General features: G+C 41.0%; 1 protein-coding gene across 1 annotated transcript in view; it reads right to left on the bottom strand.

Moving 5' to 3' along the window:
* Positions 1 to 3,139: 3,139 nt before the first annotated feature.
* LOC136885307 (pancreatic lipase-related protein 3-like) overlaps positions 3,140 to 15,312 on the bottom strand; it is a 52,270-nt gene continuing 40,097 nt past the window's right edge. The window contains exons 4-5 of the mRNA XM_068230299.1: positions 12,904 to 13,069; positions 3,140 to 3,379 (exon numbers count right to left, since the gene is read on the bottom strand). Coding sequence (XP_068086400.1) covers positions 3,322 to 3,379; positions 12,904 to 13,069 — 224 coding nt within the window. The 3' untranslated portion in view covers positions 3,140 to 3,321. The remainder of the gene's footprint in view (positions 3,380 to 12,903; positions 13,070 to 15,312) is intronic.

The following is a 15,312-nucleotide window of genomic DNA, read 5'->3' as shown; positions in this document are numbered from 1 at the left end:
TACAACTGGGGAGTATGACCAGTACCTCGCCCAGGCGGTCTCACCTGCTATGCTGAACAGGGGCTTTGTGGAGGGATGGGAAGATTGGAAGGGATAGGCAAGGAAGAGGGAAGGAAGCGGCCGTAGCCTTAAGTTAGGTACCATCCCGGCATTCGCCTGGAGGAGAAGTGGGAAACCACGGAAAACCACTTCCAGGATGGCTGAGTTGGGAATCGAACCCACCTCTACTCAGTTGACCTCCCGAGGCTGAGTGGACCCCGTTCCAGCCCTCGTACCACTTTTCAAATTTCGTGACAGAGCCGGGAATCGAACCCGGGCCTCCGGGGGTGGCAGCTAATCACGCTAACCGCTACAGCACTTTGATTCAATACTATGAAATAAAACTTTCACTCACCAAAGGAACAATAAACCCAAACCAACCCCCTTGGCGCAACAGCCCTGGAAGGGCCTTGGCCTACCAAGTGACCACTGCTCAGCCCGAAAGCTTGCAGATTACGAGGTGTCGTGTGGTCAGCCGATGGATCCTCTCGGCCGTTATTCTTAGCTTTCTAGACCGGGGCCTCTATCCCACCGCCAGATAGCTCCTCAGTTGTAATCACGTAAACTGAGTGGAGCTCGAACCAGCCCTCAGGTCCAGGTAAAAATTCCTGACCTGGCCGGGAATCGAACCCGGGGCCTCCGGGTAAGAGGCAGGCACTCTACCCCTACACCACGGGGCCGGCAAAGGAACAATAGTACACATATATTACGGTACAATTAAATAGAAGTGCGGCGTGATTTCAACAATCAAAAATCATTTAGTTTTTGACTCCTCACTAAGAAACTAACATACTGCCAGACGAATGTCCATGACCTTGGCAAAAATATATGCCCCTGATACCCTTCCTCATAGCACAAGCAAAGTCCCCACTACTTGATGTGGCGCTATAGCCTACAAATCGGTTAGCCGCGACGAGTGACATTTTGTGAATGTTTCTGCTAATAATTTTGTTCATAAAGGAAAGAATTAGCTGATAAGACAACAGGGCTTGTTCAAATAGCTTTTTTTTAATAATTCATTGTTTCAGCCGGATAAAATGTAATAAGCATGTAATGTTTTCTCTACAATCGCTGCTACTGTATAATGGTAAAGGAACTAAGAAACAGACAAAAGAAACCTTCCAGAACATGTAACAAAACCTCGCAATATCAGATATGATGATCTCTTAATTGTACATATATATATTTGCAGATGAGGGCCTCCGTGGCTCAGACGGCAGGGCGCCGGTCTTTCACTGCTGGGTTCCGTTTTTTCAGGTTTATCTCCGGCTTCTCTGGTTTTCCCTGTTATCTTTCGTTCCAGCAACACTCTTCAAAATAATTTCATCAGTCAGTAATTAACCATTTCCCCAGAAGAGTGCGACAGGTTTCGGCAGCAAGCACAGTTCCTATCCTCACCACTAGATGGGGACTTCATTCATTCCCTTCCTGAACCAGTCGAATGACTGGAAAATGGCTGTGGATTTTCATTATCATATTTGCTGATGACGTTGTAATAGTTGTCGAATCGGAAAAGGAAATGAAAAGAATAGTTGAAGTATTATCAGAGACACTAAAAAACGAAAATGAAAAATTAAGTACAAAGAAAAGAACAGAATAGCCTACCCCTATCCTCTAGTTCCAGATCACCTGAAACCGAGGAGACAGGATTCTTTGCAGTTTGATATGACTTACACTGAGTGACAAAAATTAAGGGGAACACACTGAATGCCATGTGAACCCTCAAAATGTCAGCAATACGCCGAGACATCGACTCTACAGGGTATTGGAAACGTTCTGGAGGGACCTCGACCCCACACATGCACTGCTACCCACAATTGGTATTGTGTAGTTGGTGCGGGGTTCGTGGAGCGTACACCAGCATATGCAGCATCCCATAAATGCTCGATTGGATTAAGATCGGGGGATCTGGAGGGCCAATCCATAGTCGTAACTTCACTGGAGTGTTCCTCCAACCACCTGCGTGCCACCACAGGGTGGTGACACGACGCATTGTCCTGTTGAAACATGGCATCTCCATCAGGGTACTCTAGGGCCAGAGATGCAGATGGTCTGAAAGAATGTCCACATAACGTGCACCTGACAGCGTTGCTTGCAGCCGGACAATGGGGCCTAATTGCAACGATAAGAACGCCGCCCAGACCAGAACTGGGCGACTTTCCGCTTGGACACAACCTTGTTGACACGCAGGATCCATAGCTTCTAGTGGCATAAGCCACACTCTCACGCGCCCATCAGCTCGATACAACGGGAACCGGGATTCATCGGACCACTGTTCCATGGTTTATTGCCGATGTTCGTAGGCCCACGCACGTTGTTGAGCTCTGTGTCGAGGTGTCAGCAAAGGGGCACGATTTGGTCGTGCAGTTGTCTCCTTACAGTCCTGGTAGAAATGGGTTTCTGACTCCCAAAGTTCAACTGGGCGATGATATATGACTGACAATAACCCGTCGAGCGACCACTGTGGTTCTGGGGAGGCGACGTGATGTCCGTCCCGTGCGGTGGTTTACGCAGGGTGGTAACATTCTCTCTGCGATATTGAAGACGCATCCTCGACACTGTTCGCGTGTAATCTCCGCAATGCTATGACGCATGCACCGTGCGCCGGTGATCATCCCACGTTCAAAGTTGGTTAACTCGCGATGTATTACCACCTTCTCGACACTGCTGTGTATGCCAGACTGCAGCTAGCCACAATGCTCAGGGGCCATACAGGGCACATTTTCTAATGGGACACCCCTTCCCGTGAATTTTTTACAGAGGCGCATATTAATTCTATATTACTCAGTTCTTTCTCTTTTATTTGTGAAGTGTGACAGGAGGCGGTATGGGAATGGGCGGAGTGATTCGGCCAGTGAGTGATCCAATGTTAGTGATTCTATTTATAATCACGGGTTAACATTTGCATACGTATGATTTAGATCAATCGGACAATTCTCTAAAGCAGTGGTTAACGTCACTCCATAAATCTGTGACACATCTGCAACCTCACAACCACAATGAAGGTGAGAACATTGCATTTATTGTCATCCAAAAGAGCGCAAAAACACAACATTCAAAATATCCCTAAACTTACGATGTGTCAAATGTCAGCCTTTCTTGAAGATTTCATTTGATACACATCGGTCATTCGTGTCTTCCACCTGTTGGATAAAGAGAATAATTATCTCCTTACAAATTATGAATGCACGAAGTTCTGTTGACTAGTATTTTCTAACAGCTACCGCCTTCTGTTAAGGGCTAGCACGGCCTCCAATTCCGACGCTTATGGTAGCAACGATGTCATCCCAGAGCGTACGGAGGACTGCTACCGGTGTCCACGAAGAATACTCCTCGGGTGCTGCAACAAACACATCATTTATTTAATTATTTATTTATTTATTTACCCATCTATGTATACAAAACATTCATCCTGTGAAAGTAGATCTATCACATCGTCGTGAGATATCTATTACAACACCTCATGATCAGTGGCGAAACGTGAACTAAGTAAGGGGGTAGACAGAGATTTTTTTATTTAAACTATTTTAATCATATTATTCATGGAATTTTGTTTTCGACCCATACAGATCTATATTCCGTATTATATTAATGACTGAACCTAAGACAAATCCTACAACCTATAACCCTACGTGTACCCGTTTTATTTTTAAATATAGACTAAATGGGCAGCGGGAGTTGTCAAATAACAATATACTTTTAGAATTAAAAATTTGCAATATATTTCATTGTTTCGTAGATTTAACGAGAGAAATAAGAAATAAATAGATTTTCGTACAAGTCCCCATGTCCTTCATTTCATCAAATATATCTATTACTCTCGTCTTGAAGTCAGGCTTCTTGCTAAGATGCCACAGCAGCTCTTTCTCTATATATAGCTAGAGTTTCCAAGTTAGACAGTCTCTGGTTGGTCATCGAATTCCTTGAATAGGTTTTAATTCGTTTGAAGGCACTCAGAGCGCGTTCGCTAGAAGAAGAAGAGACGCTGGTAAGTCTGTCTACTGGGCGGAGAAATCTCGCTATAGAAAAGTCATAGTTCCATAGTCAGCACCTACAGATAGCGATAGTGTTGCTCTATCTGAAAACTTCGAAAATCAAAGGGAGCCTACACAGAATGTACAGCGCCTACTTTCGCTTACGTTCTTCGTGTAATCGACGCGAGCCCGAACATTGCCGAAGATAGACGAAAATAAGTAAAGCAGGGAATACAATAATGTCATGAATATGGAAATAATTAATGTTCTAACAATGACTGAATTAAGTAGACAGTATTTCGTTCACAAAATGTTAAGGGTACACGCTGTCCACCCTGTCTCCCCTGACTCTTCGCCCCTGCTCATGATATAGGCTACCTATATATATGTGTGTTAGAGTCATCAGCCCATAGATTGGTTTGATGAAGCACTCAGTGCCACCCCATTCTGTGCTAACCTTTTCATATCTACATAACTGCTGCATCCTACATCTGCTTGTCATATTCACACCTTGGTATACCCCTACCGTTCTTACGGCCTACACTTCTCTCAAAAACCAACTGAACAAGTCCTGGGTGTCTTAAGATGTGTCCTATCATCCTATCTCTTCTTCTCGTCAAATTTAGCCAAAGCGATCTCCTCTCACCAATTCGATTCAGTATCTCTTCATTCGTGATTCGATCTATCCATCTCATCTTCAGCATTATTCTGTAACACCACATTTCAAAAGCTTCTATTCTCTTCCTTTCTGAGCTAGTTATCGTCCATGTTTCACTTCCACACAATGCCACGCTCCACACGAAAGTCTTCAGAAACATCTTTCTAATTCCTATATCAATGTTCGAATTGAGCTATTTCTTTCCTTAGAAAATGGCCCTCCTCGCTTGTACAGGTTATGTCCTCCTTTCTTCTGCCATAGTTAGTTATTTTATTACCCAAGTAACAGTATTCAACTACCTCCTTTAGGACTTCATTTACTAATCTAATATTACCTGCATCACCTGAATCCGTTTGACTGCACTCCATTACTTTTGTTTTGGACTTATTTATTTTCATCTTGTACTCCTTACCCAAGACTCTGTCCATACCATTCAGCAATCTCTCCAGATATTCTGCAGTCTCAGATAAAATAACAGGGTTTTGATTTCCTCTGCTTAGACTGGGATTCCCTTTCCAAATTCCTCTTTGATTTCCTTTACTGCCTGTTCTATACAAACATTGAAAAGGTGGGGAGGACAAATTGCAGCTTTGCCTCACTCCTTTCTGGATTGCTGCTTCTTTTTCAAAGCCCTCGATTCTTATCACTGCAGACTGATTTTTATACAGATTGTAGATAATTCTTCGTTTTCGGTATCTGATCCCTATCACTTTCAGAATCTGGTATATGGTGTACATAATGGTTATTAAATAAAATATTAACAAAAAACAAAAACAGCCGTAAATAAATACCGCGAAAGAATCTATGTCCGCCTCTGTGGTGTAGTGGTTAGCGTGATTAGCTGCCACCCCCGGAGGTCCGGGTTCGATTCCCGGCTCTGCCATGAAAATTTGAAAAGTGGTACGAGGGCTGGAACGGGGTCCACTCAGCCTCGGGATTCCCACCTCAGCCATCCTCGAAGTGGTTTTCCGTGGTTTCCCACTTCTCCTCCAGGCGAATGCCGGGATGGTACCTGACTTAAGGCCACGGCCGCTTCCTTCCCTCTTCCTTGTCTATCCCTTCCAATCTTCCCATCCCTCCACAAGGCCCCTGTTCAGCATAGCAGGTGAGGCCGCCTGGGCGAGGTACTGGTCATTCTACCCAGTTGTATCCCCTGACCCAGAGTCTGAAGCTCCAGGACACTGCCCTTGAGGCGGTAGAGGTGGGAACCCTCGCTGAGTCCGAGGGAAAAGCCGAACCTGGAGGGTAAACAGATGATGATGATGATGATGATGAAAGAATCTATTGAGAAAGCCACTACAAACTTTAAAATACATATTTTCTTAAACTCTCGTAGCTGTCAATAGAGTGTGACAATTACACTGCTCAGTTATCTTCTTCCTCTTCGTCCGCTTACCGTCCAGTGTTAGCTTTCCCCTCGTACTCAGGGAGTGGATTCCACCTCTACCGCCTCAAAGGTAGTGTCCTGAAGCGTGAGAAATTTGATCGGGGCATACAACTGGAGAGAAAGACCATTACCACGCCCAGGCGTCCTTGTGAGGTAATGAGAAGATTGGATGGGATAGGCAAGGAAGAGGGAAGGAAGCGACCCTGGCCTTCAGTTAGTTATAATCCCGGCATTTGTCTGAAGAAGAATCGGGGAAACTACGGAAAACCACTTCTAGTATGGCTAAGGTGGGAATCGAAATCCCTCTACACCTAAATATTCGTTTATAGGAAGGGGAGTTAGGGGTTAGAATAATTTACCAACGGAGATGCTCAATACATTTCCAATTTCTTTACAATCATTTTTAAAAAGGCTAGGAAAACAACAGATTTTAATATCCTATTACTATCATCTATAGCTATAATAAATTATAGCTTATTATTAGAGGCCGGATTTTTATGCATAGGTTAGAATGCAAAGTTTCCGAAGCGAGCAGCAAGTATAGGCTACCTTCACAACGATTATGCTATGGGGTTTGCATAAACATTAGGGGTACGGTCCATCAGAACTATAATTTATGTTACTCTTTCTACATTATGGAAGAGCGGGTGGCCGACACTTCATATTAACCAAATTTAGTTTGCAATCTAACCTGTTATGGCATGAAAATCCGGGCTTTACTTATTATCATTTCTTTATGAACAGATATCTTCTTCTGATGTCTGTGCCAATCCGTATAGTGCCTTGCTGTAACAATCTAATCTAAACCTAGACCAAATATTACGTAATAAACATAAACTGTTTGAAGATCTAGTGACGTGTTGCGCCCACCTGGTTAGCTGAACCCTGTTCAGAGCAGCCGGAAATTATCGAAGTCATTGTTAGAGAGTGAGTAACCCGTCGTTGAAACCGGTTTTTATTTTTTGAATTACAATTAATTCTTAACTTTTAGCATTCTCAGATATAAAAGATTGTGGTGGTGGTGGTGGTGGTGGTGGTGGTTATTGTTTTAGTACAACTGGGCAACCATCCTCTATTAACACTAATGGGAGAGAAAATCGAAGGGGTCCAACACTTCGAAGAATGCAGTTCATGTAGTCGTTACAGATAATATACTTCCCTAGTACAGGGAATATTAGATACCATTCATAACGCGCTCTCCCCCCCCCTTCCCCCCCCCCCCAAACAAGGACTGTAGAAATTACAATCAACAGGAAGGGAACAAAGTGAAACTTTTTTTTCCTATTTGCTTTACGTCGCACCGACACAGACAGGTCTTATGGCGACGATGAAATAGGAAAGGCCTAGGAATGGGAAGGTAGCGGAAGTTGCCTTAATTAAGGTAGCCCCACTATCTCCCGGATGCAAGCTCACAGCTGCGCATGCCTGACTCGCCCGGTAAGAAACCCTCATTTTTGGAAGCAGTTTCTCACTTCAGGTACCTGGGTATCAGAATCTCCAAGTAGGGAATAGTCAGCAGGACACAGAAAGCATCCGACTTTTACAATCAAATCAGAAGTATACTCTGGGACTGTAAAATACTAGAAAAATCAAAAACAACTCTGTACCCACACATACTTCGTACCGATTCCCACATATGGTCCAGAGGCGTGTTCTCTATTAAATAATGACTGCAGTAGAAATCAGGGAACAGAAATGAGATTCATTAGAACTAGGAATCAGACTACTCGAAAAGTCAGAATCAGAGAAAGGTAGCTGACATTGAAGTCCAGTGTAATAAATAAGTGTAGACTTCAGTGGTATGAGCACATTACGAGACTGAGGAACGAGAGCCCTGCCAAACAATACTTCGACCTTACTGTCCAAGGAAACGCTGGATAGACTCAGTAAAATCAGATGAGGAGGAGAGAGGTCTCAAATGGGAAGATGTCCCGGAACAGAAGATGAATGCAGACAGGAAGAGACGGCAAGCGTTTGTACACCACACCCGCGAAACTGGAGTTGGAAAATGATGATGAACCAAAAAACTGCTACGCCCGTTCCTACAACGAAGTAATTCACAGTGTCGGGTCAAATGCTTCGAAGTAGTCAGCTGTGACATTTCGCCCAAGAACAACGTATATCTTACTAACATTTGCTGTGTATTTCCTGAGTGAAATATAAGACACACAATTGAACTCCAACACAGCTTGCGTATCAGGGTTTATTAAAATTGGAATAACATCAATTAAGATTAGGCAACTCCTGCGACCAACTAAGGATAGTTTGCCTAAATTACAACAACCTGGTATCTACAGAGTTCCCTGCACTTGTGGCAAGGTTTATATTGGGCAGACTTCGAGAACGGTGTGTACTCGCATCAAAGAACATACCAGATGTATCAGACTCAACCAACCTGATAAATCAGCTGTTGCTGATCATGCCTTAACACCTGGTCATGATGTCTTGTTCCAAGAAGTGGATGTTCTTGCCCGTATAAAGCAATATCGCCCAAGAATTATCAGGGAGGCGGTTGAAATACGTAAACACCCAGATAATTTCAACCGCGATACAGGTTAAAACCTCAGTGAAGCATGGCTACCTATAATCAGAACCATTAGAGAGTAATGCTTTGCTGTTACTATTCATTGTCTCTAACATTGGGCTAAAATGGCGTCCCCTTTACATCTTTGGGCACCATTTGAAGCTTCCTTGTTGCTTTCTCCTAGCAACCATCAATACGTCGTTTCTTTTCTCTTTTGTCTCCTGATGAAGAAAGGCAAGGTTCCTTTTGAAACGTTGAGTGTGTTTACAATTATTTACACGGCATAAGCCCAAAAATATAACTCATGAACGATAATATTTTCCCCGAATTAAACAGAGATAATTAACTATATTGTTTTTTTAATGCTATTTGTTCGGGGCGTCGAACCATGTGGATCTTTTGCCCCTACTGGCACCATATTGTATGAACCTGCGTGTAATTGGAATGGTGGTAGTGTGGAATGTTGTCTGTGAGGAAAGGAAAGGAAGATTAAGGACGTCACAAACATCCAGTCCCCAGGCCAGGGATATTAATCATTACAATTAAAAATCCCTGACCCGGCCGGTAATCGAACCCGGGTGACAGGAGGACGCGTTGCTTCTTCACCGCGGGGCCGGATTACCATATTGGTTAATAAGGTACCATTATCGAGAACAGTAAGTTCGTAATGAAATATTAGTCGATTTTTAAGATATCTGGCTTTCCAAGAAATGAACGTAATTCAGTATTTAATAGCAACTCCCAGAGGAGTGCGACAGACTTCGGCAGCCGGCACATTTCCTATCCTCGCCGCTAGATCGAGGCTTCATTCATTCCATCCCTGACCCGGTCGAATGACTGGAAACAGGCTGCGGATTTTCATTTTCATTTAATAGCAACTCGTGTATTGGTACAATACTTATTAATTGGATATAATATTTTAAGGCATAAGCTTTAAAATGGAGATTACAATTATTGAGGATGATATTAAAAATTGTAGGCTTTAAATTAGCCATCATCTGAACAATGTTATAAATTATTTTGTTTTAATATGATTTTATAATAGTACTAGCGGATGTACCCGTGCTTCGCTACGGAATTCTACATTTTATACAGAATTCTAGGTTAGGTAGTGTACACGTTGTGAGGAAGACTGTATTAAATTGCATAGCTCTTAACGTTACGCTAGAGACGCGACGGGAAAGTCACGAACGTCTTTTAATAATAATAATGTTATTGGCTTTACGTCCCACTAACAACTTTTACGGTTTTCGGAGACGCCGAGGTGCCGGAATTTAGTCCCACAGAAGTTCTTTTACGTGCCAGTAAATCTACCGACACAAGGCTGACGTATTTGAGCACCTTCAAATACCACCGGACTGAGCCAGGATCGAACCCGCCAAGTTGGGGTCAGAAGGCCAGCGCCTCAACCTACAGACAAAACTCTTATTTGATATACATAGATTAAGTTGTGTATAGGAGTAGATTATAAAACATAAGTTGCAATAATGATAAAATTAATATACAAGGAGTGTAACATAATTATTGGGCGTTAATTTCTACAAAGGAACTGTGCAAAAATTAATTTTCGTCTTTTATAAAAAGCCTGTCCTATGAAAAGAATGGATTATAGATTGATAGTCATTCGACAAACGAGCGACATAATTATACGTATGACACATATAGTAGGTAGTAAGAATATGAATGAGGAAATAACCTACATTCTGTGGCAAAAGAAAAATCTGGATGTTATAAGTTATATATTATGTGTGTTTATACATCTATAACTAGTTGCAATACCCTCCCTTGGGGGGTTGGTGTTTATATAATAATTGGAGAAAATGTATCTTCATAATCCCTTCGGCAGTGATGCCATCTAGTGGATGTGAATGACAATATAAGACGCGAATTTGAATTGTGTCCCCAGGTAAAAAAGAGTACCCCATAAGATTTGTTCTATGTTTCTCTAGAATTAAAGATTTATTTATTTATTTATTTATTTATTTATTTATTTATTTATTTATTTATTTATTTATTTATTTATTTATTTATTTATTTATTTATTTATTTTCTTTCGTTTCACCCTCTTTGGGGTATAATGAATCAATCATTTCTCTGTGTGTTGTTCTTTTCTTAGTGTCCAGTATTTCTTCGTTCCTTCTAAGCTTCGTTTCTCTCATCTTCCTAAATAATAGGTTTGGTTTTTAATGTAGATTTCTTTTGACACCTTGTATTTTTCGTCTTTAGTTATTACTTTAGCAATTCGATCGAATAGTAAATTTTCTGTAATTTTTAATTCTACTAGGTCATTTTCACTTTCCTTAAACCAGTTGAGTTTTGTTTTGCGGTTACCGAAGAAGTCAAAGATTTGTTTGCTTAATCTATTAGAGTTCATTCCGAGAAGATTATCGTAAAAATGTATCTTTCTTTTTCGCATAGTATCCGAGAGATTTCGAATTTTCTTGTAGTGTTTCATTCTTGATGTATATTAATTAACTTATCCAGAAATGTTGGTCCTATGATCTTTCATAAAATTTATTTTTCTTTTAGCTCGAGTTTCTCCATCTGGCCTTTGAAATTTTTATTGTTTCTGCTGCGTATGGTGCCTCTGGTTTAATCACTGTTTTATAATGTTTAATTTTGGAAGGGATTTCTTATTGTATGTACCTTTGTTAGTTGGAAGGACAGTTCAAGTTTTTTTTTCTTTCTGGATTCTCTTGCTTTGCATTCCACAGCATTCCATCTAATCCATTCTCCGATATATTTGAATTATTTTACGATTTATTTATTTATTTATTTATTTATTTATTTATTTATTTATTTATTTATTTATTTATTTATTTATTTATTTATTTATTTATTTATTTATTGCATTATTTTTACTGAGGGCAGTGTCCGAGGACATGCTCGGCTCATTTGGTGCAGGGTAGGGAGAAGGTTAAACTGGGTGCCGGCACGTAGGCTACTCCTGTCGAATAACACCAAGGGGTCTGACAAGATATAACGTCCCCATCCGACGGACGAATCACCATCCACAGTGCCATCATATGCCCTCACTGCTTATGAACATTGCGAAGAGGTTTGAAGATGAATCCAGGCTTTTGGCACACAGTCTAGTGTTAGAAATTGTAAACCAGCACCTCTCCTACCCTGCTCTAGTATTGATAATGCGGGATAATACCCACGGCCTGGTTCTAATGCCACGCGTCTGTCAACTCTATTCTTATCCATCATTTTCCTTAAGACTGGTCACGCCTCCTAGGCATATATGGATACGCAGTCCAGCACTACAATTTTCGTTGGGTTCATTTCCCCATGTGTATGTGTTAAGAAAAATGAACCTTACTTTACCGTCTGTAGGAATGTATGTTTGCGTGCCGTATTTGCGCACTCCTGCAGAATAATGTACAGTGGAACCTCGAAATCTTGACTCACCTCGGGAGCTAACTTTGAGATATAGAGAATACCGTTTTTGAGCATGTATAGCACATAATTGAATCATCATTTGAAATGTTCTGTTTTCATGGTTTCTTTTCTTCCTTAGGTGTTTTGTAAATATTTACATATTATATATTGCTTAGTTACAATTAGTAGTAGTATTAAGTGCTGTCAATTTTATTATTTGAATGTATTATATCATCTGTAATTAGAGAATTAATAACTCTGTTGATGATAAATAAACAAATCAAATCAAATATGTATCTACGAGCTTATACTGAATACAATATTTTTAACAGTATTAAAAAAATATGCAAACAAACTCTATTTTACGGAATCACTTTAATTATAACCTTAATATAGTAACTTTTTAGAAGACAGGATACAGAGCGAAACAAGAAACATACCTCCGTTAACACCTTTGGAAAAAAAAATCCGTTAGTCTCTTCTGTTTGTTACTGTTATCCTTTCCTCCCTCCACATTAAAACTTCTCGTCAGTACCACGCAGCCGAGATTCGTAAATGGACCTTGTCATCCGCGACTTCAGGGGCTGCTTTCTCCAGAGATTTATGAAGCAGTGTAGGTAAAAATACAGTTGGCAGCACTGATTATATACGGAAGTTCTTCACCATGGGCCCTTCAAATAATGCGGGAGGTTTAAAACATTAACCTATTATAAAACAAAGAATCTTCAGCCAAGTAAAAGGGAAATGCGTTTCGCACTGCGTTCCTTTTCAGATATCTTTCGGTCTCCTTTCCGATGCGTTTCGGCACCACTGAAGGTACCAAACGTTAATATGAAGCTTCTGGATTTGAAATCAAACGACTCATTTGACGTTTTAGGACCCGAAGAGCGGAGCAAATGCTCCTGTAAAGAAGAACAAGAAGACTAGAGCTAGTTACCTTGTGTTGCAGTGTTCTCCCATAAGGACTCTCTCTTCCGTATCTGGGCACCCGCCCCAGGTATACTGCAGGTAGCTGGCACAAGGGGTACCCCAGAAGCCGAGAGGAGTTTGTACTGACTCGGCGAAGTAAACAGGGGCCAGCATGTGGCTGCAGAGAGGAACATCTGCAAAAAGTTTAACATCACTATGGTTAGAAGCTCCATTTCTCACGTTTTCCTAGCTACAATGTGTTAACTATTTGAAATTTACAGTTGCGATAATTAAGAAATTGTTTATAAAAAATTAAGTTCCCACAAGGAAACCTTAATGTACTGTCATTTCATCGATTGCTAATGTTTTTAAGTAATTGTTCTCAACAATTCTAGATGGGTTTTAAATTTTCATCTTACTCTTTTAATGAACTTTTAAATGTCATTTATACTATATTTTGAAATAGCGTCGAGATATTTCCTTTTATAATTGTAATATTTTGCAGTAAATTTTCAGTTATCCAACAACTCATTAATTATCAGATTTTATTACCTGTCGCTTTATTAAGGGGAGAGGTGCGTGAAAATTAATTCTTTCTTTAATTATCTTGTTTCTTTCTCTCTTTCTTCCTTAATCCGCTTACAGTTCTAAGAGAGGGTTCCCACTTCTATCGCCTCAAGGGCAGTGTCCTGGAGCGTCAGGCTATGGGTCTGGGATACAACTGAGCAGGAGGACAGTACCTGGCCCAGGCGGCCTCACCTGATATGTTGAACAGCGGCCTCGTGGGGGGATGGGAAGATTGGAAGGGATAGGCGAGGAAGAGGGAAGGAAGCGGCCGTGGCCTTAAGTTAAGTACCATTCCGGCATTTGCCTGGAGGAAAAGTGCGAAACCACAAAAAAAAAAAAAAAAAAAAAACCACTTCGAGGATGGCTGAGGTGGGAATCGTACTCCACGCTACTCATTTGACCTCCCGAGACTGAGTGGAATAGAGCCCAGGCCACCTGGGGTGGCAGCTAATCACACTAACCACTATACCATGGAAGCGGACACAAAAATGAATTGACTTTCCGAATTCTCTGTAACTTGGACACTATTTTAGTTATAATCATAGAACGTTGTACAATAATTAAAAATGCATTGTTCTTAGCAATAAATATTAATCAGTTAATTTTTTCAAATTTGACTTTTGGTCATATTGATGTACTGTACCCTTTTCTCAGCAACGGTAAGGTCCTGGACCTTTTAATTACTTTTGTTACTTTCTAAGAACATAATGATTTAATGCCTGCAGGTATTTTTATTTTCATGCCTATTTCTATTTTTTTAAATAAATGAACTTTACAATTCGAAAACTTAAGAAAAATACATAATATTTAACTCTGAAGTCCATAAAATGACATATTTTGTAATTCCCTTGCAGGAAAATGCGTGACAGTGTCTAGCCTTCCTGTCTATCAAGTTTCAGATTGATATCTTTAGTAGTTTCAGAGAAAAAGGTACCTTTGTCATGAAAGAAGGAAGTCTAGGAAATGACTATTAAAAATCACAACATGCGGTCGCAAACTTTCCTCAGTGATCGCCATGCCTGACCAACAGGAAATGATGCTTCACAGCCTTCTTCAATACTCCTAAGTGTGATACCGCCAACTAACTGACCAAACAGCCGTAAAGAATTCAGCGAAGATGAAAGAAAAAAGCAATTAATTCAACTAAATGCTTTTGGGACTAGATTCCAAACATAATAATCTAGCAATATCGACCAGAAACATAGTTTTGAAGGATTTCGCGCACGTGTCCCTTTAAAACCACACAATGCTCTATGGTCAGTCTCGATCTTCAGTCCTTGCAGTGAGTGTGATTGCTCGTAGTGTAGCATCTGTTTTGCTATCGTGTTACCGTTTAAATTAATATTTTTTAATTAACGAAATGACTAATTGATAGCGTATATCCTCCAGAGAATCCTGGCGCAGTTATTTAGAGCTGACGCTCTTGGGTGACCTGCACGTCGATGAGGATGAGGCCCTACTATCTGCGTCTGGCGAAATGTCGTGGCAGCTTGTAGGTAGGGCACGAGTAACTCTAAGCTACAAACATCAGTCAAGACAGTGCGAGCTCTTTGAAACAGATGTATGTTCATGCAGTACGTACAATAAATGTGTAACTACGACTCTGAAACTTCACAACAGGGCCTCATTTCGCAAGAATCACCGCGGACGGAACTGATGTTTACTGTCAGGATTTGAGACTTAAGATTGGCGCATGCGCAAAAGCAATGCTTACCGCTAGCATCCACGTGACTTCTCGCAAGACGACCACAGTACCGTACCTAAGATGAAATCTAATTTTGAAGACGGCACAAATATCCACTCCCCGAGCCATCGGAATTAAGCAATGGACGATGAAATCCCTGACGCAGCCGGAAATGGATCCCGTGAT

The sequence above is a fragment of the Anabrus simplex genome, chromosome 14 (assembly GCF_040414725.1).
Source record: "Anabrus simplex isolate iqAnaSimp1 chromosome 14, ASM4041472v1, whole genome shotgun sequence".
Classification (NCBI taxonomy): Eukaryota; Metazoa; Arthropoda; class Insecta; order Orthoptera; family Tettigoniidae; genus Anabrus; species Anabrus simplex.
This window is presented reverse-complemented; position numbering and strand designations above follow the sequence as displayed.